Here is a 27,056-nt window from a genome sequence, read left to right on the forward strand (position 1 = left end):
TGCTTAATATTTCCCTACCTTTAAGTATAGTAGGAATCATTCTCATGGCATATTAGATTATAGTTTTATACAAAGGTATAGAAATTATGTTCCAAGATCACTAGCAAATGTTTGCTGTAAATATGACAACTCTGAGTAATACTGATGTAACTTCCCAAGTATAGACTGTTAAATACTGAAATGACTGCTTTGTACACATACTTCACAATTTCTCATAAAAATCACTTGCATATCTCACTAAAATTTGAAACAATACCAAATATATCAATTATGTTTAATTAATAAATACTCCAGTTTAGTATGAGTCACTGAAGCTTTTCAAAAAAGAAAAAAAAAAAAAGGAGTATATTTTCTTTTAAATATAAACAGCTATATAAAATACTCCTTGCTAATCTCACCCCTCTGACTGCAATAGTTTTCATTTGACATGCTCTGGTACCTAGAAAGAAACATCCATACTTTTAGTCTATTAGCTCTGTAAAACACATATTCTTATATTGTAACCAATACCTTATGAAGACATGGAAGATACATTTGGAAAAAATATATTATATGTATCTTCGGTATTCTGCTATAGATAATACATATATTTTCAGTACTACAAAAAATAATTTAATGAAAACACCTTGTAGATTCTCTCACAGATTGATTGAGATTAACTGCAGCTGAAATCTTCCCCAACTGAGGAGAGAAAATCCACAAAAAAAGTACCTGTATTAAGTGCTTAAATGAGACTGACAGTAGAGTTCATGAAGTCTGAAAAGGTTTCCCAAGTATTTTGAAGTGCTCTGAACAAACCACCTGAAATTAAATCATTCCTAACTATCCAAAATCACTCATGAAATTTGTGGGAAAATTTGCACGAGAAAGAATACTTGTAGAAAATTGTCATCTCCAGGTGATAAAATCAGACTATTTAAAAAAAAAAATGCTTTTGTGCCTTTTTCTTCTACTTGTATAGAGGAGAGAAAAATAAAGAGAAATCTGGACCAGTCCCAGGTTCATAGTATCTAACTAAGGTGCCTAATTTAATCTAACACCTGTTAGATATTCCCTAGGTATTTCTTCCACAGCTAATGGAGGGTGATTTATCCAACTTAAAATCTGAACTGGAATTTCATCTCTCTCTGTAGATCATAAACTAAACCAAACAGACAAAAACAAACAAAAAACAAAACAACACTAAAACAAAACAAACAAACAAAAAAACATTATACAGCCACAAAATTTGTAAGGAGCAAATCCATTGTTTTATTAGCGAAACAGTAGTATACCCCTAAATTAAGTATTCTACACTTACCTATTTTAAAATTGTCAAGTATATCTAATTTTACCTTAACAACAGTTGGATATTACAAAGGATATAGATCAACAAGTTTCTGGAGCATGTCTGCAGAGGAGATGAAAAACTGATGCATGGTCAGAATCATCTTTAGCAGCTGGTTGTTCTGATAAGCATTTCCTTCTAAATCTGAAAAATAAATAAATATATATATATATATATATAGGAATCTTGATACAATTTCATAAACAACATGCAAGAGGCTTCTTCAGAACAATAATTTTAATCATGCCTGTTTGTCTATGCTGTTTGACAGACAGCAGTTACATACCGACTTAGGAAGTCCATCTTTTTTGTGATAAGAGCTATATAACAATTAAAAAACAAAAAGCTTTGTCTCAAAAACAGTCAAGTATTTAGACAAGTATACATAATGATCTGAGCCCAGCAACAATAACTTAAATAGTTAGCTTTAGGCAGGTGAGATAACCTTTGAATCAATGAATTGAGGAGCAAGAGAGTTAAGGCTACCGAATCATATAAGTCAGTGGCATGACTGAACTCATGAAAGGGAATTGAGATATTCTTAAGTGCTTGTGAACCTTTTTCTGTTGCTGACACATATAATCCTGAAGTATACACACAGGTTAGGACCTATACCTAGAAATGCATGGAATGAGACACAATGTATACAGAAGTCTAGGGGTTAACTGATGCATACTTAGCAGTGGACCTAGAAGCCATAATGAATTTCCTTGAACTGTGTATTACAAGGATTTCACTTGAAGGACATTTTTAGACTACATTTGTCTTCTGGGTATTGTATTTTTTTTCCTTATTTGGAAAAGATCAAGGACAACAAATATATCAGAATGTTTTACAACGTTTCCTTTTCTGTTACACACACTTTAACTACTTTGTTAATATTAACAGGCAATGGTTGTGTACAGACTGCCATGAGACAAACTAGGTAGCTTGAAGTGGAATTAGACACCTTTTCAAAATGTATTTTTCAATAATTTTTAAATATTTAGTCCTCTATCAGGACAAATACAGTTGCCATTTAACAAGAGCAGTATGCAGAAGTACAGTAAGGCAAAACAGAAGAGGCGGGTGAAACAGCAGATCTGGAACATAAGAAGTGGAATATAATGGTAGAGGAAAAAAAATAAATCGCACAGCACAGAAAAAGGAACATTAAGCTGAGTCCACTCACAAGACAACATAATCTGTGTTAGTCACTGAGCAACAATTGCCATGCCCTTATACAGGGAGGTACCAAATGTGAAGAGAGGACCCCAAAACCCAGGGCTTTCCTTTTGATCAATACATTGGATCTTTGGTAGAACTAACAAAGCCTGATAGCTTCTAGATGTGTCTCCTCTATTCTTCACAACAGCCCTATTCACACCCTTTACTGCCCCCTGGAAATCTTTGCCTTCTCTTCCCTGTATCAATGCCACAAATCCCCACTCATGCTTACAGAGAGCCAACACAGGGCAGTACATGCTGTGACAGGACCCTTACAGTCAAATCCAGCCATACACACAGGAGGCTCACCCCACTGCCCCTACACCAACTTGGGCACCAAGGTGGATGTCTCCCTTCTGCACAGTCAATTCTTTACAGAGTCCTGTCTTTCCATCAAATTTTTGCATTGTATGATCATTTTAAGCTTCTTTGATAAATTCAGCAATTCCATCACTTTTTACAAATTTCAGTCAAAACAAGTTCATTAAATCTTTTCAGGTAAGGGGGGTATGGGTGGGAGAGGTGGTTTATGGTTTTTTGTTTGTTTGGTTGGTTGGTTTTTTAAAACAGCTGATGCAATACACACTAGCCCAATATTTTAAGGCAAACAGAAATGTTTGCAGCATCACAACAGAGCACACCACAACTGAGTAGTGGGCAGTAGCATCTCTTAGTGACTCAGTTAGAAAGGCTCTAACTGAAAAATTTAGGTGTGTAGAAAACATGGCTGTACGTATAACCTCAGTCTGATAAACTTACGGAGAGAAAGCACTGGAGAGTTAGGAGAATAAGTTGCAGAAAATTTCCTATGAGCAATTGCTATCAATGCAGAATTTAAGGCTAAGCTTTTCAAAAGCCAAACCTCCCTGCGCTTACACTAAGAAAAGTAAGATGATAAAAGTCCTGAAGACTAATCTCTGTAGTGTTATTCTCAGCCTCTTTTAAAAGAGTGACAGGTTTAAGTTAACAGAAGCACTTGCAGATATGTTTAGAGATTTGTGTGCTCTTTGCCACACTTCCAATTTTGTTTTCACGTGTTAGCTGAGCTCCAAGGTCGTGACAGTGCATTCACCACTCAAGAAATACAGAAGACTCTGCTTAGCATACGATTCAACTAAGATGATACGAAGAGCTTAAAAATACCCTGTTACCAACCACAGGCACATCCTTAAACATCTAGGGCTTTTTGGTAGCAATGTACAGGAACTGTTAGTACTCCTGCACTACAACAACAGTATAAAGGTTTAGTTTCCTTTCAGGGAATCAAGTAGAGCTAAAGAATAATAAGCATTTTGAACTGTATAAATACATGTTCTCTCAGTGTAGCAGATAGAAACCAGTCATTTTCTGTAGTATGGGATATACTAATTGTATTTAACTACCCACTGTTTGCACAGATAAGAGAGAAACAGGCCATCTGGAAAGGCTACACTGGAAATCAGTTGAGTCAGGACTCTTAATTGATGGCATAAGAAATTGCAATTGGGCGAAGAGAGTTGAGTAACTGGAAAGAGAATACTAACCAGCAATCTCCAAAAAGGGACATAAACTAAATAAAAATATTGACTTCTTAAATACAGAAGTTACTCTAACAGATCAATGTAAAATAAAAATTAACGTTGGTGAATAGTCATCTGCATCACGCTTAAAAAGTTCTTGAGCTGTCTTTTGACTTTTACTACAAGTTCTCAATTTTACAGCATGAACCAAAGTTTACACATCTCCTGTTCATGTTCTCACGTAATTTCATTCATTACTCAACAGAACCTATTACAACATTCATTATACAACAGATTTTTTCTGTTCTTATTTCTACTAGAACTATAAACAGTTTCTATTTCTACTAGAGTATAAACAGTCTGGTAGACCAGGTGTTGTGTGCCAAGGCACTGAGGACAAAACAGCAAGTTTTGCCAGAGAAGTAGGGAATTCACAGGAGAAGGCTGGGACATCAGGAATCATAACGTGTTTTCAACTCTTTAGTATCTGGCTTTTTGTACTATTCCAAGTGTTTTCAACAAGAGTAAAGTTCTTTCAGGTCTATCACATAGAGGTTGGTATCAATTTTCATCTTTTTTTTTTTTTTTTTTTTTTTTTTTTTACAAAACTTTTTGTTTTGCTATGGTTTACTTCTAATGGGTCTTGTTTAACCAGAAAAGCAGTTCAATGTATCCTTAACTTGAAAGCTGCAATGATTACATGCACAATTATTATTAAGTATGTAGAGCTGTAGTTAAATTACCTGCTTTTAAGACATGCTCAATATAGGTCACACCCTGCTGACAAGGACAGCAAATAACTATCTTAGCAGCTTCTCCTCTGTGCATATTCCAAACTCTTCTATCAAGACGTACAACAGGTACCACTTGGTACCATGTTCCAAAATGCACTTTTATCCTTTTTTTAGTCTTTTTAATTTTCTTTTTCTTTTTTTTCCTCCATATTATAAAGGTGCACAGAAAAATAGCACATTCTGCTTAATGTTAGGTCAATACACTTAATGGAACTGTCTTGCATAACAGAAGTGGATTTTTGCTTCAAAACATCCAGATCTAACTATCTTACAAGAGAGGTGGACTTTACGATATTTTACAGTAACATATAATTATTTTGCACACACTAATGCATTACCGTTTTGTGCTATCCATTCCTCCACTGCACCAATAATTAAAAGGTTCAATCTACACAAAGAAAAACATTGTATTACTGATGGTTTAAAAAACAAACACACACTGCAGCCACAAATCTGAAGGTTCCCAGTACCGTCCAGCACTGAACAGCAAACTTGTATGGGATTATAACAGCACACAATTTTACAAACACATCTGATACCAAATATGTAATGTCATATTCCTGCCAGATCTATGAAAGAAGCACTTTTCAAGTAATGCACTATGACTCCAGCTCAGTTGCAGAATTGTCACTGGTTATTTCACACCTCTGACCACTAGGTCACTTCTTTTTAGAAGAGCTAACCTGCTAAACATAGCCATGTGTAAGGAAGTTACAAAAGTCGTGGTAAACTATCTTTGTGCAAATGCTGAAGCCAATAAGAGGGCTTTCCTGACTCTCTTGCAAGACTGTCTCTGACTGCCTCTACAGCATTCTCTTGAACCTCCAGCAGTGCTTTTTTTTTTTAAAAAAAAAAAAAAAAGTTTGAGACTCATTTTCATTTCCGTTTGTATACCTGTTTCTAACCACACACCCTGCTGAGCAGAAACCACTAAGTGAACATTAAATAAAGTGGCATGGGTGTGTTTCAGTTAGTCAATTTACCTTAACAGAATGCTACAAAATACTGTATAAGCCTTAGCTTTGTTTCACTGCAGAAAAATGTAAGTAGTCCATCGGTTACATTCTTTTTCTCCTGTAAATACCCTTAATGTGTTGTTTTAATAAATAATCTCTGAAGCAAACAAGAAAGCAGGAAATGAAAATACTTTTCCAGTATTTAACTACATGAGTACAAAGAGCACAAAGAAATATAGGGCTGAATATTTTAGTATCCATACAGTAACAGAATGCCACTAAAATTATAGCTATGGAAGTTCCATTGCATATGTTACACTTAGAACAAATGAGAGTAAAAACATCCCAACCTAGGTGTATCAGCCACTCTACTGCACGGAGCCACCGGTTGGAGCATGTGATCTGTGATTTAGAAATAGGTGAACTATATCACTTGTTCCTAGAATAATTAGAAGAATCAAAGTACTCAAAAGCTAATAAGCAAGGCTGTAACAGTTGCCTGTTTTTCACCATCTCCTGGCAGCCACCAAGCCTACAGTAAATGTGCTTACTAGAAAAAGTATGTTCTATAGGCTGTATCGTTGTACTAGGACCTTCCCACTCATGAGGGCAATCATTAGGCAACAGGAAGAATGCCAAAATGTCTTAACTGAACTTAATTTTGGAAGAAAGAAGTTAGTTTATCCTAGGTCTGAGAGGCCTTTATTTCATAAGCATTTCTTTACCAGCCAGTTCTAACTCTATCACCTACTGTACAATTTGAAATGAATCAGAAGTGAATCACAGAACCCTGACATCACATGAATAGTGATTATACTACTAAGAATACAAATAACTTCTTGTAAGCTACCTGAAGTCTTCCAGTCATTATCAAAAGCTACCATCAAAAACAACACAACACAAGAAAGCATCAAGCAATTGCCAAGTAGTCCAGCAAAATGCAAAGCTGAAACTCATGGGTTGCTATATTAACGTTGCTGTATAATATTCTTCAAGACTTCTGCAAAGTGTTTTTTCATGTTGTTATTTTCCTGGTAACTTAAAGAAGATGGTGTGAGGACAGTGTCATAAATGTCTGTAAAGATTATTAAAGCAGCATCTGATAGCAAAACTGGGGCAAGTGATGTTTTTAAGGTTTAGCAGCAGGAAAACTTAATGAAACATACAGACCTGTGTTAAATACAGAGCTACATGTGGAAGTACCATGCTAGGGTTTAGTGGCTGAATTGAAATAGCTGTAAGACAGTATCACTGCCCCAAATCTTATGAGATAACTTAGAAAGGCTAGAAGGAGCTGAAACTGAACAAAATATTTCCTGAATACTTCATGGATACTTTCTGGAACTTGACCTCACAGATTGGAACACTATTCCCTGCAATCATTCTGTTTCAATTCAGTTAAAAACTTATACAACACATAATAACCTTACTATGGGCTTATTATTCCCTTTTAGCAAGGGAATTTGCTACCCTGCTAAGGAGGCAGTCATTTAACTCTGTTTGTTCAACTGATCAAATTTGGACAGAATCAGATTCTTAAGAAGCCATCCTCCCAGCTATTAGTTATGACTGTAATATCATAGAACAGAATCACAGAATGGGCTGGGTTGGAAGGATCCTTAAGGACCACCCAGTTCCAACTCCCTGCCATGTGCAGGAAAACTCCCACCAGACCAAGCTGCCCAAAGCCCCATCCAGCCTGGTCTCGAACACCTCTAGGGATGGGGCATCTAGAGGTTCTCTGGGCAACCTGCTCCAGTGCCTCACCACCCTCTGAGTAAAGAATTTCTTTCTAATGCCTAATCTAAATCTACCCTCTTTTAAAGCCATTAGTCCTTGTCATATCACTGCACCCCCTCAAAGAGTCCCTCCCCAGCTTTCCTGTATGCCCCCTTTAGGCCCTGGAAGGCTGCTATAACGTCTCCCCAGAGCCTTCTCTTCTCCAGACTGAACAGCCCCAGCTCTCTCAGCCTCTCTTCATAGGAGAGGTGTTCCAGCCCTCTGATCATCCTTATGGCCTTCCTCTGGACTCACTCCAAAAGTTCCATGTCCTTTTTATGTTGGGTAATGCCATCACCAAGAGCTGAGAAACAGATTCAAACTAAACTAGGGTGTTTACTTTTTGAGTCATAAATAGCCTTATTTGTTACAGGCAGGTGAAAGCTCAGTTAACGTAGACATCAGGACTAGAGGCTAATGTTCCCATTCCAATGCAGAATTGGTTTTCTGTAAGCCAGTGTGTTTCAGAACCAGTTTAATTTGTTGCTAAATTGACCAGTGATGAAGATACCAGTCTCTGTAGGTGACTTATTCCAGCACTTGACCATCTGTGTCAGAGTTCTTCCTGTTGCCTTAAGTTTTTGATTAGAAAATGTGAGCAGCTTCAGGATATTACATCCAACCCCCAGTAGAGAGAAAAAATACTCTGTTTTCCTTAGCAATGTATTTTTTTCTATTTAAAGATTTCTTCCCCCATCTTTTCTCTATTAGGAAACATTAATATTGTCTTTTTTAATTTTTCCTTAGAAGCCAGACTTTCTAGATCTCTGGTCAACTTTAATGTTTTCTGAACCTTCAGCAATTTACCCACTTATGAAGAGAACTTGAACAAAGTAATCCAGAAGACATCTTAGCATCAGAGTTAGCATATTATTTTGAATATATATGTATATATATATAAAGCTATGGCACACAGGATAACTGTATATATATGTTATAAATAATAAAAATAAGCATATGCACTCCTCTATGCATACATATATCCCCTTAGAGTTTTTGCCTTTTCTGCAGTACTACAATACCATTACATCCTTTTCAGTTTTAAAGTCTGTCTTCATGTTGATATTCTTTCTTGTGGAACAGCTGTATATCAAGTTCACTGTACTCTGCTTTTACAACTGATTTTTACAACTGATTACTCTAAGTGTACCCTAAGAACTTAGTACTTGTTCTTAGAGAATTCTTCTTCATTTCAAATTATTATTTTAGATGGTTAATGTCTTTCAGAAATGGTGTAAGCTAATTACTATGACCTTACAAAGATGATGCATCAATTAGGTAAAAGAATGGTACTCAGAGTAAACCAAAGCATTCAGGGAATTATTGCATTAAAGCTTTTTTTTTTTTTTTTTTTTTTAAATTTGGCTTAGTCTGCATAAATGCTTGTAGCCACTAGGTGAGTAATATATAAACTTATTTACACAAGCAATTGGACTTATGGGAAAAACCTCCAAAATTAAAATGAGAACAAATCAGTATTTTTACAGAGAGGAAAGAACCATACTATATTGTGATCAGTTGTGCACTAGCAGAACCCTAAATGAGACAAATAAACAGAAATGCTGAAAGAAATGTTATAAATGTGACAGTTCCCCAAGTCTAATTCCCACTTCAAACTCCCTATAGAATGGGAAGGAAAAAAAAAGAAAGCAGAAAGAAAAAAAGTTCTTCCAAATACTCATTAACAATGCAGATATATCCAAGACACATGTGAGTCTAATATGCATCCAAGAAGGATAATAAGACTGTTCTGTGTGCAGGTAGGGAACATTAGGGGCTAAAAGCCTCAAGGGAAAGCCATTATTCTCTCTCAGAAACAGCTTTTGGAAAGCTAAATCTTGCAGAAAGCTCTGGGTGGATAATTCTTTAAAATGAAAACAAGAGGATAAAAGCTCTTGTCAAGGGGAAATGGGATGATTCTGAGAAATTAAAATGTTCTTCAAGAGAAACCAAATGAAATGTGGGTGGAAAGCATTCCATTAGCCTTGGAAATTCATATCAAGTACACAGAACAAGGTAAAAACTTAACACTCCCCTACACACGCTAATATTCATTGTTCTACAGTATGGTTAAAGCATTGATCTTGGCGAGTGTAGATGAAAACTTTTAAATCAAGTACTTTTTTTCTATAGAGCCTAACAATTGTAATTTGAGAGTTCAAGTTTTTTCAAAACTTGAAGTCATCATACTAAAGGAGCCATGTGAAGTTTTTCAGCTACAGACAACTTCTGAATAATTCAGGTGCAATGCCTGGCAACACAGCTGTGCTGGTATAAACACAGGTAGCTAAGACAAACCAGACTTCCAGAACAGAAACAGAAAATTCTCAAGATGGTACCACTAGGTGACCACTCACCTCAGCTGCATGCTTCACACTTACTCATCCCACAGCAACAGTGTTTTTACAATGAGCTTCTATCTAACTACATGATTGATCCTGGTGCATCCAGTTATCAAACCCACAGAAGCATGAAGTCGGCTTCATTTGAAAGTGTGAACTGTAACAGAGCAGCAGACACAAGCAGCTTTCCTTTAGGTCCCTAAGAGATGTTACAGGTAGCTTAGACCCCAGTTTCTGGCCTTGACTTTCATTGCTTACTCGTACTTCTACCCTAACTATAAAGTTGCTCTAGTATAGTATTTCTGACTTAGTTTTAAATTTCTCTTAAATACCTCAGCTTCCCAGTCTTCGGTCTAACTTCTAGATATATTTCTGGAATTAACATTTACACACTACCAGGCAAGCTATCTTCTAACCCAGCAGATGCGGGCATGCCTTTGTCCCTTCCTCAGACTGGGACATATCTTATTCTGTAAACAGGGAAAAAAAAAAAAAAAAAAAAAAGTTTCCAAAAAGCTTTCAGCTTCACTACTGACTTAAAACACACCTAAGCACCATGCACCACTATCAAATACTTACATACAGAAGCTTCCCAATTGCTGATTCAAGCTAGCTGCAGTATGTCAAGTTTTCACCAGAGAAATTTTCTCGTATGTTCATGTGTAAGCTTTATTGGCCCCACAGCAGCAGTTGCTCTAGCACAGAAAGTGTCTCATGCCTCCCAAGTACTGTTGTAGTACATTTCTTAATATTAATAACAGAGGTATCTGATCATTTTCTTATTCAAAGTAAACACTGTTTGTTTTTTTTCTAGTGTACATTATTTAAAAGAATAACACTACATAGTGGAGACCAACATTAGACAGAGCTGATTAAATATAGCTGAGGAACAGAGCTGACAACCTCATCCTTATCCAAACCATAAATTTGGAAGGTGAAATATTTTCAAGAAAACGTAAAGGTTAACATAGAAAAAAATCATCTCACACTACAGTTCTCTGCCAGAGGATTCTGTATTTCAAAAGAAAGGAATTATGGCATGACCACAATATAGGTGACACTAAGCACTTTATTCTTCTTAACATGACCTCTATATACACATGAACATTAAAGCTGCAGTGTTTGAGGATTCCTGAAGTTATTTCCAATGCAAATACAATCTTAATAGCTATTAATGGGTGCTCTCTTACCTTTGCCTTTTCCCAGCTTTTGCACTTTCACATTCTGACCTCTTTAATGCGAGGAAAAAAGTGTTATCATGTTTAGAAAATTATCTTTTTTAATAAATTTTAGAAAATTATCCTGGGTAACAGAAACATCTACTGAACTGTGTAATACTTCATGGGAAGCCCCTTCTTTCTCAGACTTATAAAGAGCATTGCCAAAGTATGTATTTATACCTGGCAATAAACAGCAGAATACTGAAAGACTCAACATTAAAGCATACACAAACCAAACAAGTAAAACACACGGGGAAGCCTAAAGAGCAAGTGACTGATTTCTTGCTTCTACTTCATACATATGCTGTAGAGAAGAAAGAATTGAAATTCATGAAACATTCTCAAGAGAATGAATTATTTTCTATTGCTATCTAAGCTTTTGTGCACTGCAAATTAGAAGTTATATTGTTTTTCTGAAGTTACATTTACAGGTATGAAGATATAATTTTCTGTCATAGCCCTATGGTAACTATCAGTAAATGGGAGGCAGCTTTGTAAAGCAAGATGTCTAAGTTCTATGTATTTTCTTTTATTGTTTATTTCATGACTCAGACAACTATATTGAAAAGACCGAAGTCAAATTAGCTAATTGGAACTTTAAAACACACACAAAGAAATCCAGTTTAATTTCTTTGGGAAAAAAACCCACAGACATCAGTTTTAAAAAAAAAAAATCATTTTCTTTTTGGTACTATCACAATTACCATTAATAGTTAGCTAAATGGCACTTAGCTTTCTACAGAGCAACAGCTGCTCTTCTGTTCCCACAATGTCATTAACTGATCATTAACATAGTTTCTGTTGCCAAGCAATACTAAATTTTCTGCGCTGTATTTGACCAAATCACACCCAAATTACTAAACACAATCATTGATGCCATTGTAACACAGTATAACACTGTGAACAAACTTTAATCACTTTTTGGGGGGGTCAGGGACTTCAACATTCACTCTAGACTTTGGGAGCAGAAGGGACAAACATGAGACAAACAAACAAATGACTGGCTAGGCAATGCTAACAAAAAAAAAAAAAAAAAAAAAAGCCAGAATTCTGACTAAAAGGCAATTATATTCTATAATTTGGTATATTTGGTAAAAGAGTAAAGATAAACTTGATAAACTTGGTACTTGAACTGTGATTGTTTTATTAGTTATTGCATATTGCAACTAGACTAGAAGAATGTATTTATGTTGAGTAGAATTTTTTTCTTAGAAGACTCATTATGTTTTCGCATGATACTGATACAAAAGTGAGCTATAGAAATATGAGTTCACAGAACTAGACAACATTGCTAACATAGGTTGTTTTTTTTTTTTTTAATAATTATTTATTTTTGAAAACATAAATTATGATCAACTTGTTGATCACCTACAGAGACAACCAGCTCCTTTGACAGATGGTCTCAATTCTATCACATATTTATCTGGCATCTTTCATCCAGATCAGTCCTGAAGCAGTTTCCCAGATTTCTAAGGTTAGTTTACAAACACTCTCTTTATCCCACACTGAGTCAACAAGCTGGTTTAATAAGCTGATCATATACTGCAAAACAATTTGCATCACAGCCTAAGATTAGTATGACCATTAGAAACTGCAAATTGCACTAGGTTCACATGAATTCTATTAACATTACTAATTTATGAAGTTAAAATAATAGCTTTTTAGAAAAGTGGATTGCGGGTTTAAATCTTTTTTAAAATACAATTTTTTTCCCTACTGAAGACTGACAAACAATTAATTCCACTGCAAACAGTTTTTCATGACTGAGTTTCTACATAGAATTACAATACATAAAACATGTATTAATGTATGTGTATTATGTACACGTATAGATGTACATGTACTCTGGGGAAGAGAAAAAAACAAAAACAACAAGAACAACCAGTTGCTTCCCTAAAACCCTTTACTTACATCTCTCAAGAAACCACGCACAGGGACACTGCATGGTGACAGACACTTAAAAGAAGTTTCATATTTCTTTTTTCCACTGAGCATGCTCATCTTGCCCAGCAGTAACTGAAGTGCCTGAATAAGCAGGCACAGGTTAAGCATAGCTCTTCTATGTGCTACAGCAAGTATGCTTGTAGTGCTTAGACACAGAGGCAAATATATAAGATCCACACTCAAAGGCTGAAGACATAAATACTTCATAATATTAAAATTGTGACAGCTTAGGGATTTCTTAGCTCCTTTGTGACCCTCTGATGTTTTCAGGAAGCATTTGTAGAAATTAGGACTGTCAAGTATGCTCTTAGGAGTGTTTGTTAGGTAATTTTAAGTAAAATTTCAGGACTTTGCTGTAAACAAAGCAGGGAGGTAGAAAAATGACAATATGCTACAGATACATTTTGTCCCAATTGCTACAGACTTTATAAACATTTGTAAAAATGATTTAAATAAATGTATTGTGTGCTCAGGGGAAAGACCCTTTAACTCTATATAGCCTATAAGCTTTAATGCACATTAAAATAGTTCATTGAATCTTCAAAAGATGTATTTAAAAAAAATAAAAAATCAGCACACTTCAACATTAAATTCAACATTTACATGGTAAGATAGAAGCTTAAAGTCAAAGAAATAAATTGGGATCTCTTACCCTACACAGTGAATGTATAAATAGGGGGAAAGAAAACATCTGCTAGAACAGAAACTGTCTTACTACAAACAGTCAAAACATCAAGCTCGCAGTAGCATTAGAATAGCCATGGATAAAACGTATGATGAAGTATTGTTATTTCACTTCTATATGTAGCAGATACAGAGTTTAAAAAATTAAGATATAATTATTCAGTGAAGTGAACACTGCTGAAATATTTTTACTAATTTGTAACACTTTCTGGACTAAATATATGTCAACATGTATTTATGCAGTCTTGCAAAGATTATTATAAAGAAGAACTAGCAAAAATAGAGCTCCGCTACTGAGCGTACACTTCCTGTGTTCTACTGAACTGTCAGCATTAAATAGTCGATGTGGCCATGGAACAGCAAGCTACTATGGTGGTTTTGACAACAAAGTTGATAGTACTAGTGTCTTTACAATCAAGCAGTGATGTAGGAGACAAAGTCGTACTGACTTCCAGAGACCGGTCTGACCATCAAATAGTTTTATATACTACATAATAGGAAAACATGGATACGAGGAGTTAAAGCCACTTTTATAAATGTTTTATCTACAATTTCACTACAGAATCACAGTCACTAGCAAAGACTTCCTCCAGAATAAATTAACTCCCTCCTGAAGTTGTCATATTCTAAGCCAAGATTTATTAATTACTTTTTTTCCATGAATTCACAGCTTCAGCCATCTTGTTGCCAATTAAAAGAGGAAATTAAAAGTAGGTGTTAGTTAAAAGTAGGAGACCTTTCTGTTCCAAATTAACATCTCCGATGGAGAGGTTCCACCAAATCTAGCCCTTCCTTATGCAAGCTACATTTTCTAGTCTTTTCAGTCACCTTACCCTACCTCCTGCTCTTCCCCTCTATCCACTCCCCTCCCTCCTTTGATTTCTCTTTTCCTCTATTACGACTTCTTTCCTTCCATACAACCTTTTTTTTTTTTAATCCATAAATGTTATTGTCAGCTCCTACACTTTCCCTTCTTTTCAAAGGCAATCAAATGTAATGCATTCATTTACACTCTGCAGCTCTTGTCAATCTAGATCATAGCAGTAACAGCATCCTGCAGGTACTTGTAAAGCTGAAAGGTTTTCCCAGTCACATAGAAAATGTTTTAATCCCTGTCCTATCTAATCACATTTTTTCCTCTTTGCACTGTTGAGAGCTGTTTCAAGCCTCTACAAGCTTCTACATAGACTAAAAACAGGACCAATGTCCCTTTCTGAGAAACTACCTGCCTTCATTCTCTCATCGTACTCTTCTTTTCCTGAATTCTTGTCCTAGTCCATGTCCTGGCTTTTCTATTGCCTTTACTTTTGGCAATTCTTTTTTGGAACTCATCTTACTCATCCTGACGCAACCTTTCCATGGCTTGAAGAAGCCTCTTTCAGCATCTCCTTCTATCTTTGTTAATAAAAATCATGCTGTTGAATAAAATAAGCACTGGTGCTACACTCTTCTCTCAGATGTAGTTATCCACATGACTTCACGCTACCTCATATGACCCTCGCTGTTCAAGCTAAAGATGGCCAGATTTGAGAGGGGAGAGAGAGAATACATTAATCATTCTAAAGTACGTGTTCAAGTTGATTACACTGAATAAGATTTTGGTCTTTTCTAAAAAAGAAAATGAAAGTCCACCTAACTCTCAACTTTTGGAAACAGCAGGTAACCACCACCTTGTTGATTTTGGACTCACTACCTTGTAAATCAAGGTGTTAAATCCACATTCTACTGTCATTTTCTAACCAGCACTTTTGCAGACCCACAGACAATATCACAAACTCCAAGATCCAATCTTTGCTTCTTACCTCCTTAGCATAGGTTTTAGATTATCTCAGCTCTCTTGAGCTTTCTCTTGAAAGTTGCCTTTCTACAAAACATCCTGGAATTGTTTACAACACTGTGGCAAAATTTTCTCACTCATTATTTGAGCTTCACACATCCCACTTTCTCATTTTCCCCCTTATCCATACTGTAAGACAAATTATGAATACTTGTGCCCTCCACAGTTTTAAGTGTGGGTTAATTCTTAATGCCTTCTTGGTTAGGCCATCTGTCTGCTATTCCTCACATAAATGGCAGAAGGCTGTCAACTTCCCTTTACACACCATTTTTGACCGCAGCCTCTCTTACACATAATGTGGTTTTTTTTTCCAAGCTTTTATAATTGATTTCAGGAATATAAATTTGGCAGCATACTTTATAGAAAAACTGTATTTATAATTGTATACATAATACTAGCAAGTGCTGTATAGTATTAACATGATTAAGTACATATTCTGAAGTGTGACACATCAACATCTCTATCTACTACATACTGTATTTCTTAACCCTAGACAGTAAATACATCAAGGGCTTTTTTCCAGGAAGCAAATTAAAAATGTAGTAAGAAGATCTGTGCTTAAGTCTTGGAGGATTCAGCATTTTTAATATTGAAGTAACACTTGTTCAGATTACAATAATCAATTTCTGGAATAATATACAAAATAACACACAGCAGCATATTTGAAACTGAGAATACAACTTTAATCTGATTAGAATAAAGGGTAGTAGCTTTACTTAATACACTTAATATTATGCATGGGAATAAACTTGCTTAATCATTCAATATACTTGTAATAATTCAGCCTTTTTTTTACCCACTCTTTTTCTCCCTACTCCTCCTCAGTCTCCCAGATTAAAGTTTTTCCATTGCTTCCTTTGTTGGCATGACAAAATAAACATATTTTCCACAGCACTTTTGTTGATGGCTACAAAAACCTTCTCTAAGCAACTTTGTTAAATAGGTTATCTATAGTTTTAAGTTGCATTTTACAGTTACCTTAAATACTCAGCTTGGAAATTCCAACATATTTTAAGAATATGCATAATGTCATAGAAGACACGCAAATACAGACACACACAAAAAAGAGTCTCAGTGTCTACCGTGCACATCATGACTGTAGCAGTCCTTAATGAGCTTAACTATGCAACCCTTTTGAAAGATTCACATGCACTGACAACTGAACTGGACAGGTACACTTCTTATCTCTGTCACCTTAGTCCTTATAACACATGGATGCCCAGGAATCTGAGAGCACATGCTGATTTATATACTTCGAATATGAAAAAGTTATTAAAATAAAGCTAAGCAAAATAAATCAACCATTCAGTGTTTTACATATCGTACTTAAAATCAACCACATAAAAATAGATACAAGTTAGTATTGGTTAAAAAAACTCAATATTTTAACTGTACAAAGGTCTTACACATGCTTTAGATGTCTTGCCTCACTCCCAGTGAATCAAAACTTATAACTGATGTTTGTTTAAAACCTGGGGCTTTGTAGCAGTTCAATGAATACGTTATTTACAATAATTAAATGGAGGAGGAAAGGAGCCAGAAAGAAACAAAACAGTATTGATAATTGCATGTTTTGTCAACTTTTCCCAGACACGTTTCTCTGTACAAGTTTTAAGTATATTAAAAAAAAAAAAAAAAAAAAAAAAAAAAAAAACATTTCCAATGGATGCTAAAGATTAGTCATTGTTTATACAGTATTTATGTGCTGCAGTACTACATCAACGCTGTGTTACTATTTAACTGCACAGATTAATTATTTTTAGAGGTGAGTGGGTGTTTGAGAGCATTCAGTGTTTAAGGACTACTCTGCAAGTAAACTTTGCAAGATGCTTTCAGAGTAGTTCACATTACTGAAAGATACAGTGTTAAACAAATTACCTACAAAGTATTTGGAACCCTTCTGAGTGCTTCAGTACTAGTATATTTTAATCATATAAAAAAAATGAACATGTTTACTAATGAAAAAGATTGCAAAAGTAGACTAAGGATACAGGGTTACTGCAATAATCATCCATGTACTACAATTCTTATGGCAGAAAGAGAAATGAATGGCTTGAAAAAGAATTCAGCTGTGATTTTTATTAGGATTTTTTCTCACTACTGAGATACAACTTAAAATCTATACAGATAATGTAAGAGGCAATCCAACGTTAGTTTACTCATCTTAAAAATAGCTCTGCTCATTTCAAAATATTTAACATAAACACATCATTGACACATTATGAACATATTACAGTAACATAATGATTACTTGTTAAAGTTTACCAAACTGATATTCAAAGAACCAATTAAAAAAAAAATAAAATAAAAGAGGGAAAAAAAGCACAAACATAAGGAAGTACGAATGACTGGGGTTTGTTCTATTCTCTCAAGATAAAAATAAATAAATAATCACATCAATCTCTTGGCATATATTAACATGCATACAAAGATCAACAAACCCATAAAATATCCATTTACCTACTGAATGCATAACAATCAGTTAAGCCTTTCTAACTCTCTAGTAAATCAATGTAATTCACTAGTAAATGACCTAGAAATAACCAGTACAGAAACATATTCATACCATTCCAAAAACTCCCAGACACTCACCAAAAGACTGAATGCAGGTTTCAAGAAGATCTTCCAAAGTCGCCCCCTTGGCCAGGTGTCCCAGTGGCACCATTGTGACTTGGGTAAGGTTTGAAAGGCTGTGACAATGACTGATCTGCTTCAGCTCAAGTGCTGATTCAGGAACAGTGCTGCATCCTTGGGCAGGTTGCCTAGAAGAAAACACAGTAGCGAAGTAAGTACAAGATGAGTGAGTGGCAAATTTTATGCTACATGGAAAAGGGGGAGAAATTTAAAGGGCAATTAATTCCCTGAAGCTAGGTTGATGAAATACATAGCCCTCCCACTTAATAAGTACACCAAAGAGACTACTCAGTAAATTATTTTTTCTTCCTTCTAAACGTGGATTGTAGAGCACACAGTTATAGAGCTCCTTGAATGATCTCTCAGGTTAACTCTCAAGCAAAACAATAAGACTTCTGGTATGTTTACATTACTGTTTTAGCACAAGTTTAAAAAACAGCAGCAAAACTTTAAACTGTATATACAAGCCATGTAACAGGAACATCATTATGCATTAGTGTACCACATATTTTTGTGGTTACCAAAAGTAAAGAAGAAAAAAAATATAACTATAATCAAATATTACACATTGAAAAAACACAGACGAGCTTTATTAATAGTGATTTTCCAAGTGATTTTCTAAGTCCCCAAAATATCAGTGCAACTTTACAGTGGAGCATTTCACAAAATAAATAAATAAATAAATAAATAAAAATTGCTGGTGAGTTTGTATCCATTCTATACTATTATTTCCTACTAAATTGTTTTAAGAGTGCATACATGACTGAATTAATGGTTTTATTATGAAAGGCTTACAACTATAAATGAGGCCAAAAATAAAGCTAGTATCTAGTTCTAGGCTTGTATTTTGCTCATATTATCGTTTCTCAGAGCCTAAGAATGCATTAGTTACAGATAGTATTAAAATATGTTCATTACTTGTGGACATGTTCTTCTTTCTGTATGAAACATTAAAGAAGAACAAATATCATGAAGAGTGCTGAAACATTTTCGCCTGCAAATAACAGGAACCACTTCAAAATCTGACTTGAGAGCATGACAGCACGGCTCCCAAAAGGGCAACAGTCACTACTGTTTCCATAAAACTCAGGATTATTTTGAGACAATTCACACTCCACAATCTCCCTAAGGAAGTTACTGCAGCATCTTTAAGTTGCTATCTTAAGCTTTCATACAATTTTTCTTTGACAGAGCACTATGCAAAACTTTTTATTAATACACTGACAATCCTGAGAAGAAAAGGCATAGAAACGTATCCAGTGTGCATACCACATACAGGCAGAGACTGCAGTAACGACGCCAGCATCCCATACAGGTGGTCCCGAACAAATATGGAAATACGGATGCCTGGCGAAGACAGACTGGACCCTACCTCATGTCAGCGACTTTCAAGATTTCGCTTAAGTTTCTGACTCATTTCCACGCTGGAAAAGCCACAGAACTCCACGTGATGTCACTCCTCGCCCACCGCCAGCAGAGCGCAGCCCTGACCCCGCAGAGCCAGCGACCATCGCTCAGCTCTCCTGCGCTCAATCTGGCACTAGCTATGCAAAGAATTTTCTGTTCCCTTCCCCCTTTCTCTAATTTTCCCTCGTCGCTCTGTGATCTGACTTCCTGTTCTCTCATAAAGCAGAGCGAGGGCCCGATCAGCTTTCAGGGTTCTCTTTTTACATGCTCGGCCACCACCCCTCCTAGCTTCGTGCCGGGCCCCCGCAGCTCAGGGCAGAGGATGCTCGGGACGCGGTGGCGGCGAAGCCCGAGTTTTAGTGGGGGATATTTTCGGTCTGGGCATCCGAGCCGGCACCGAACAGCGCACAAAAGCAAAGTTCACGGCCCCAGATAGGGTCGGAGCAATGCCGCGGCCCGCTCGGCGGACCCCGGCGGAAGAGGCACCCTAAAACTGGCCAGGCGGTAGCGCAGCCCCCGGGGGCCGCGGAGGGGACCCCTCAGGGACCTCCGCAACACCCGCAGGTTCCCCGGGGGCGGAGGCGCCCCCCGGCAGAGCCCTGTCCCCCCCAGGTTCCGAGCGCCCCGCGGCGAGACCGGCGCTGGGAAGGGTGAAAGCGGGTCCTGCCCGCCGCCTCCTGCCCCCCTGCCCCGCAGCCCCCGGCCCGAGCGGACTCACCGGTTCTCCCTCCTCTTGCCCAGGGTCCCCATGTCGCCGCTAGCCTTGGCTCCGCCGCCCGGCCGGCGCAGCGGGGCGCGGGGCTGCGCGGGACGGAGGGGGTCGGGGCAGCGGGGCGGCCCCGCGCATCGCCCGCTCCCGCCTCGCCTCGCCTTAGCAGCTCGCAGCCGAGTGAGCGGGGCAGCCGCCGCCCGTGACGAGCGAAGGCGAAGATCTTATCGGCAGAAGGAAGTCCCGAGCCGCCAGGCTGCTCTTCTTTGAAGCCGCCGCGTTTACCAGGTACTGAAGCGCCCGCTCCTGCCTGGCTCCGATGCCGGCCGCGACCCTGCCTTGGGGGCAGCCCCCGGGGGCCGGCCCTGGCGGAGCCCACGCGTGCCTCCAGGCAAACGCTGCGGCCCTGCACGCCTGCGCCCCGCCTGCGGGACGTCCCGCGTGGGGGCCGGGGGCCGCCGCAGCCCCTGGGAGGTCCCGGGGGACCAAACCCTCAGCCCCTAGGGAGCGGCGCAGGACGTATTCAGTGTGGGCGAGCACCCGCGGGGAGCTGCTCCGTGGGGCCGTGACTCGGCTTTCCCCGAGGTGCTGGCGGCTGGAAGTGGAGGCTGAGATGCCTTTGTGCAGCTCCTGTCGGCTGCCACCTCACGCTGCCTCGCCGGATGAGATGTGATGTACCCCAGGCGTCTGCACTGCTGACTGTCCCGTTCTGGCCACTGATAGAAAAGAGAAAGAAACTCCTTCGCTTCTGAGAAGAAAAGGCCGGGCAGGAAATCTGAAAGGTCAGGCTCGTTGCACGTAGCACAGTTTGACTAAATGGGCTTGCGTTTAGAAGTATGACCATCTGAGCCATGCAAAAGTCACAAATCACTTAGGCTCCACCACTTTGAGAGCTCAGTTTACATTACAGAAGGCTACTTGGGCATCACATGCCGTTGTACTGAGATCCACACCGTTTCTTTGACCAGTAAGATTCAGATATTCTGAATAATTTGATACCAACAACCTGGGCACATTCTTCTTTAGGTCTCCAAGATGATCAAATTCACAAATGCACTCATGGGCATTTTCTCAGGTGAACTGCCACTATCACCATGAGTTGCATAAACCTGCCTGACCGTGCACAAGACCTGCAGGTGAAAGGAAAAGCCCTGCATGCAACTGGAAATCACATTAGTGATTCAGCAGGTGCCATTCCCCTGAGTGATACTGAGCTCATTCCCAGCTTGAAGATCACTGTGGTTTATGGAACACAAATGCACAATATATATCCAAGACCACTAGTCATGTAATCTGTGATATTCTCTGTAACACCTAAATTGTTAAGCCAATATCCTGGCCTAATTCTACTTCAGACAAGCCCATCCCAGCTATCTTTGCTTTTTCTTTAACTGTAGTTTTCTTGAGAAGTTCATGTGCATGTGTATACACACACAAATAAATGGGGGGTTGAGAGAAAGAACACTGTCCAGATTTGTAGTTAGAAGGTAACCATCAGTAAATCTTACACAATCTCATACAAAAATGCAATTGTATCTTACACACCTGTATGGCAGCCTGACATACTGACCCTTGAATGTAATGTGTTCCAGGTGAAATGGTCTCCTGCTGTAAAGTACATTCACACCTGTTTTTTGTCCTCAGAAGATCAGAGACCTGTGGAAAGGGAAGGTAATTCTCTTTTCTGAGAGTTTCTATCAGTAGATGATTGTTTTACAGTGAAACTTACAGAGCCATGCTAACAGAGTTGTAAGAAGACTGTTATGCCTAGGATAAGCCATATTGATCCTGAGGGAACACTTCTGATTCAGAAATTTTAAACCATTTTGTTCCGATCTCTGGGATATCTTGCAGCAGTCAAACTCACAAAATGAATTTTACCATTGGAACTGAGTGAAGGGATCTAGTTTTTGCCTCAGAGTAAGTCAGATCTTTGAAGTTCTGCTGTACCTTTTCCCCTTCAAGTTAGTGTGAGTTCACAAACCTAGCTTGCCCTCAAAGTGGAGTAAAAATAATTTTCTGAAGCCAATGGGACAGCTAGTAGAGCTCTATAAGCATACGAGTCTGCATGCAAAAAATTAATCAAGGAAAAAACCCCACCCCAACTAAAAACGATGCATGTTCTGCCATACCAATTCTTTCATTTCCCCACCCACTCATATTAGTTCAAGTGCTGCCACAGCCAATTAATGGTAAAAGAGCAAGACCGCATGTTTTTCCAGTAGCATTCACTTAGATCTGTTTTACTTAGATCGTTGTGAAATCACAGCATGAGTGCGAAGGCTCTTAGGTGTTCTCGTGGGATAATGAATGAGGTGGCTTCCTGCACTGATAGAGGACCCTGTTGGGTCATGGGGTCAGCAGACAACATCAAGAAGGCAAGCTAGACAATCTACTGTGGAAACTAATTCCAGAGAAGGAGAAAAGATTACTAATACAATTGGAAAGAAGGAAGCTACAAAGAACTACTGCTGGCTTAACATATGTTATGCAAATAAATAGTAATCAGAATCACTAGTTCTCTTCAGTTAGGGCCTGCTACCAATTGCATGTGAAAAAAAAAAAGAATAAAATCTTTTATCTGAGTTGTGATATGCCAAAGGTGTGGCTATGTGTGTGATCAGCTGATACAAATAGCAGCTGTAATGAAGACTCCATCTGAATGTGTTTACCTATTATAACTTAAATTTATAGCTGCTAGAGCAGTTTGCCTTAATATGGATGCTGACTTCAGCTGTAGCTAGTAGAGCATTTCTAGTGTCTTGTTCCAAGCCTGGGTCATAACTTTTCATCAGGATTATCTAGAGTTTGGTGTTTCTCTTTTTGTAAAAGTTGCAGTGTTAGTGGAGATTTTCATCCAATAATCCTGTTGAGGTTATCAGACAATAGTAATCCCCTTAGCTATTTTTCTCCTGATGCAGCTTTGCTAAAGGGGCCAGAGATGGAACGTCCACTTTCTGAAACAATGTGGCATATAGCAACGTTAGTTTTTTTGTCTTTAGCACATACATTGCAATAGCAATATCTTCCTTTGTAAGGTACCTGTAAGGCCCCCATTTTCTGAGAGAACAGAGGGAACTAAGCACCCAATTGTTGCTGCTTGTACTTAAGGGCCATAGATTTGTATACAGTATATGTAAGACATCTTAAAAAAATCAGTAGCTGTGCTACTAATAGGTCTATCTATCCAATCTATCTCTATACTGAGTTTTCTGCTGTAAAGGCTGCTTCTGTCAAACCCTTCAACATCCAGTAGTCAGCCTTAAGTAAAGCCTCCACTGTGAGGGCTTAACTCAAAGAAAGCCAGTGCAAATTAATTGATTGTCCACATGTCTTTAGAGAGCTTGAAAATATACGGGTAATATTACTTTTAGCATTGAAGATGTATGACGAACTAAATACAACTGATTTTCCTTTATCTGTGTACCTTTGAACATAAGGCAGAGGAAGGTCAGTGGAAAATGTGTAAAATTATATAAAGCAGTGTTGTACACCCATCCCATGCTTAACAGTGTATGTATGTTTTATTGCAGTTCTCATACAGAAAATGTTCTTGTATCATCTAGGTGAACAAGTGCTGAAAAAGATGAAAGTTTTTGATATCAGTGTGAAGATAAACTAGTCCCCTAGCATTCTGTTACTAGAAATTCTTTTTTTCTGTTATAGCAGAATGTTTTAAAATAAAGATTCTGTATTATTCACGCTTCGGGTCTGGTATGGTACTTCACTCATCTGAGGCAAAGTTGAATGCCAGAGAAGTAGTGTATGTGCAATAGGCATTTTAAATTATCATGGTGCATAGGAAAAAGCTAAGAATTACCCTGCCTGAGTAGACACCATGTTTAGGTCTGTGGTATCTCTCATGTAAGATAGTTTGTGTGTAAAATCTTCTGAATCCTTCATGTTTTTAAGGATGTCTCTTGTGCTTTTTTTAAAGATAGTAAAAGTAAGATAGTAAAATGTGAGGCTTGCTTTTTGTGAAAATACCTCTGGGATAATAGCATAAGCAACTGACTACAGCAGTTTAATAGAGCCCAGTCTTACTTAAACTGGACTTGATTTATTTTTTTTTTTTAAAGCTTGCAAACACACATTGTTCATAAGAAGTGTCAAATAAATATTCTCTTCTATGTCTGAGTTTATGTCCACATCATTTCACTATTACATAGTAAAATTGCATACTGCTGCAGGTTTCTGTATGATAAGGCACTTAAAATGTCTTTGAATGATTTAGTATCCCAGGTCAGCGAATAGGAATATACAGCATGTAGATTTTCTGAAATAACTTGAAAATCAGTACCAAATTGTCTTAAAATGCTTCAAGTAAATTCTGTATTCCTTCAAAGGGCAAATAAAGGAACACTGGCTTAGTTTCATTATTCTTAAATTTGTGTCTGATTACCATATACATTGTATAACTCCTGAATATTCAGCAGATTTCTTTGATAAGAACTGATGATTTCAGTAATTTCTTATGGCTTATGTTTTTTCAGAGTTACTCCAAAACAAAACCTACTAATGATTTCAGTAATTTATTGTGGCTGATGTTTTTTCAGAGTTACCCCGAAACAAAACCTATGCTCTGTGTTTGGATTACATTGTTTTCTTGAAATTAGATCTGCTGGGGGAGGAAGGGGGGAAGGGGACAAAACAAACAAACAAACACTAAAACAATGGCAACCTTTTCTTTCCTGTTCTCAGCATACACAGCTACTTCCATAACCAAGTAACTAACAAGCCACCTGCCTGTGTACATCATGCTTAGAGGACTGGAGCACCTGTTGTACAAGGACAGGCTGAGAGAGCTGGACCTGTTTAGTCTGGAAAAGAGAAGACTAAGGGGAGACCTCATTGAAGTGTATAAATATCTGAGGGGAGGGTGTCAAGAGGATGGAGCTAGTCTCTTTCTGGTTGTGCCCAGCAACAGGTTGAGAGGCCCTGGGCACAAACTGAAGCATGGGAAATTCTGGCTGAGTATGAGGGGGCACTTCTTTACTGTGAGGGTGACAGAGCACTGGAAGAGGTTGCCCATAAAGGTTGTGGAGTCTCCTTCTCTGGAGATATTCAAAACCTGCCTGGATGTCATCCTATGCAATGTGCTTCAGGTGATCCTGTTCAGCAGGGAATTGGACCAGATGACCTCTAGAGGTCCCTTCCAACCTCGGCCATTCTGTGATCAGGAAAGGGTAAGTGATTCCTGCTAACAGGACCACGGCATACAAAAGGCTTCTTTAAGGCAAACATAACACAATTGTAAAAGATCTTTTAGGGTCTGGCATTTAAAGTAAATGACGTTAAACAAGATGGAAAAGAGACAAGACAGGAATTCATGTAAAATCAAAAGAAGATCAGGAAAATTGTCAGATGGATCTCAAACTACTAGCAAACACTTCTTTGCAGAACACAGAGTAGAACATGTAGCACTGGGATCTTGCTGGTTTGGGATTCTGCCAGAGCATTTCATAGGTATTAGCCAGCCATGAATTCCCCACCATGCTCAGTGAACACTCAGGCTGATCATTACAGCTCCTGTGAGTCATTTTGTCAGTTCAGGTGCCACAGGTCTGTGGGATGCATTGAATGATTCCAGTCCTAGTAATGATCCATGTGGGTGTGAGCACGCCACATGATGGAACGTCTGTGGTTTTGAGTCTTGGAAATTATAGGCAAGACAGTTTGTAGGTAAAGGCAGCATTTTCTATCAGGCCAACTAGCACAGCTGGAAGGCAAGGTTTGGGGTAGACTTGGAACTCAGGTAGTCTGTATTCCAACTTCCTGCCCAAAGCATGACCAGCTGTGGGACCAGACTTGGTTGTGAAGGGCTTTATCTGGTTGAGTCTTGAAAGATTGGAAGTCTGAAGACTGCACAGTCTCTGTGGATAATGTGTTGCAGTGTTTGACTATTCTCATGTTTTGCTTTTGTTAAATAATAATAATAATAATTTAAAAAAATATATGTTTCCTTATACCAAATTAGATCTTCTCTTGTTTCAGTTTGTCTCAAAGTCCTGCCATACACTGGTGTGAAGAGCCTGGTTCCTTCTCAATAAGCTTCTCAGAAGCATTGTCAGTCTGTAGTTACATTGGTAATTACTCACATCACACACATTGATGTGAGTCCTCTTGGACACCTCGAGGTGCAGGATTCTGCCTTTGTCCTTGATGAGTTTCATAAAAGTTCTTGTCAGTACATTCCTTCATTCTGGCTAAGGCCTTCTGGGTGGCAGTCCTGCCCTCAAGCACACTGGCTTGTCCTCCTGGTTTGATGCTGCTTGCGAACTTGACAAGAATGCACTCTTGGACTGCTGAGGACAGTGTTAAAAAGGGCTGGTCCCAGGATAGACCACTGTGCTACTCACTGCCAGACTTGTTAGTGTACAACATGTACCCTCTGAGCCTAACCATTCAAATGGCTTTTTACCCATCTAGTTGTACACCCTTCCAGATCTCAGTGTCACAAAGTTAACACAAAGATATCGTGGGAAACAGTGTTGAAAGCTTTATTAAAGCTAAGAAATAGCAACATCTGGAAATCTGTCTACTTTATCCTTTATTATACTAGTTTGCCTAATAAAAGGCATTGTCTCTACCTACAGATCTTGTCTTACTTATGTCTGTAAGCCATTGCAGTTATGACAGTGCTACTACACAGAGATGCCCATTGGAGAACTGTAATCCAAAATGAAGAGATTGATTTGTATCATTGCGTTTATGGATG

At 38.1% G+C, this 27,056-nt stretch overlaps 1 protein-coding gene and 1 long non-coding RNA gene across 6 annotated transcripts in view; one reads left to right on the forward strand and one right to left on the reverse strand.

The window, feature by feature from the left end:
• RASGRP1 (RAS guanyl releasing protein 1) overlaps window positions 1-20,523 on the reverse strand; it is a 43,839-nt gene extending 23,316 nt beyond the window's left edge. For 2 of the 5 annotated variants that reach the window (XR_014694010.1, XM_084522360.1), the window contains exons 1-3: window positions 20,348-20,523; window positions 18,181-18,350; window positions 1,374-1,471 (exon numbers count right to left, since the gene is read on the reverse strand). Coding sequence is in view for 4 of the 5 variants with exons in the window: in XM_084522360.1 (XP_084378486.1) it covers window positions 1,374-1,471; window positions 18,181-18,350; window positions 20,348-20,379 (300 nt within the window). In the remaining variant the exon portion in view is untranslated. Of the gene's footprint in view, window positions 1-1,356; window positions 1,472-18,180; window positions 18,351-19,594; window positions 19,751-20,347 lie in introns of those variants that run through there. The other 3 variants (XM_084522361.1, XM_084522363.1, XM_084522362.1) reach the window with 3 other exon arrangements.
• A 183-nt stretch (window positions 20,524-20,706) lies between these two features.
• On the forward strand, window positions 20,707-25,651 carry LOC311438218. The gene is made up of 3 exons (XR_014694015.1): window positions 20,707-21,120; window positions 21,931-22,009; window positions 25,040-25,651. It is a non-coding gene; the product is annotated as an uncharacterized lncRNA (long non-coding RNA).
• Window positions 25,652-27,056: the final 1,405 nt, after the last annotated feature.

This window comes from Aythya ferina, assembly GCF_964211825.1.
Source record: "Aythya ferina genome assembly, chromosome: 5".
NCBI lineage: Eukaryota > Metazoa > Chordata > Aves > Anseriformes > Anatidae > Aythya > Aythya ferina.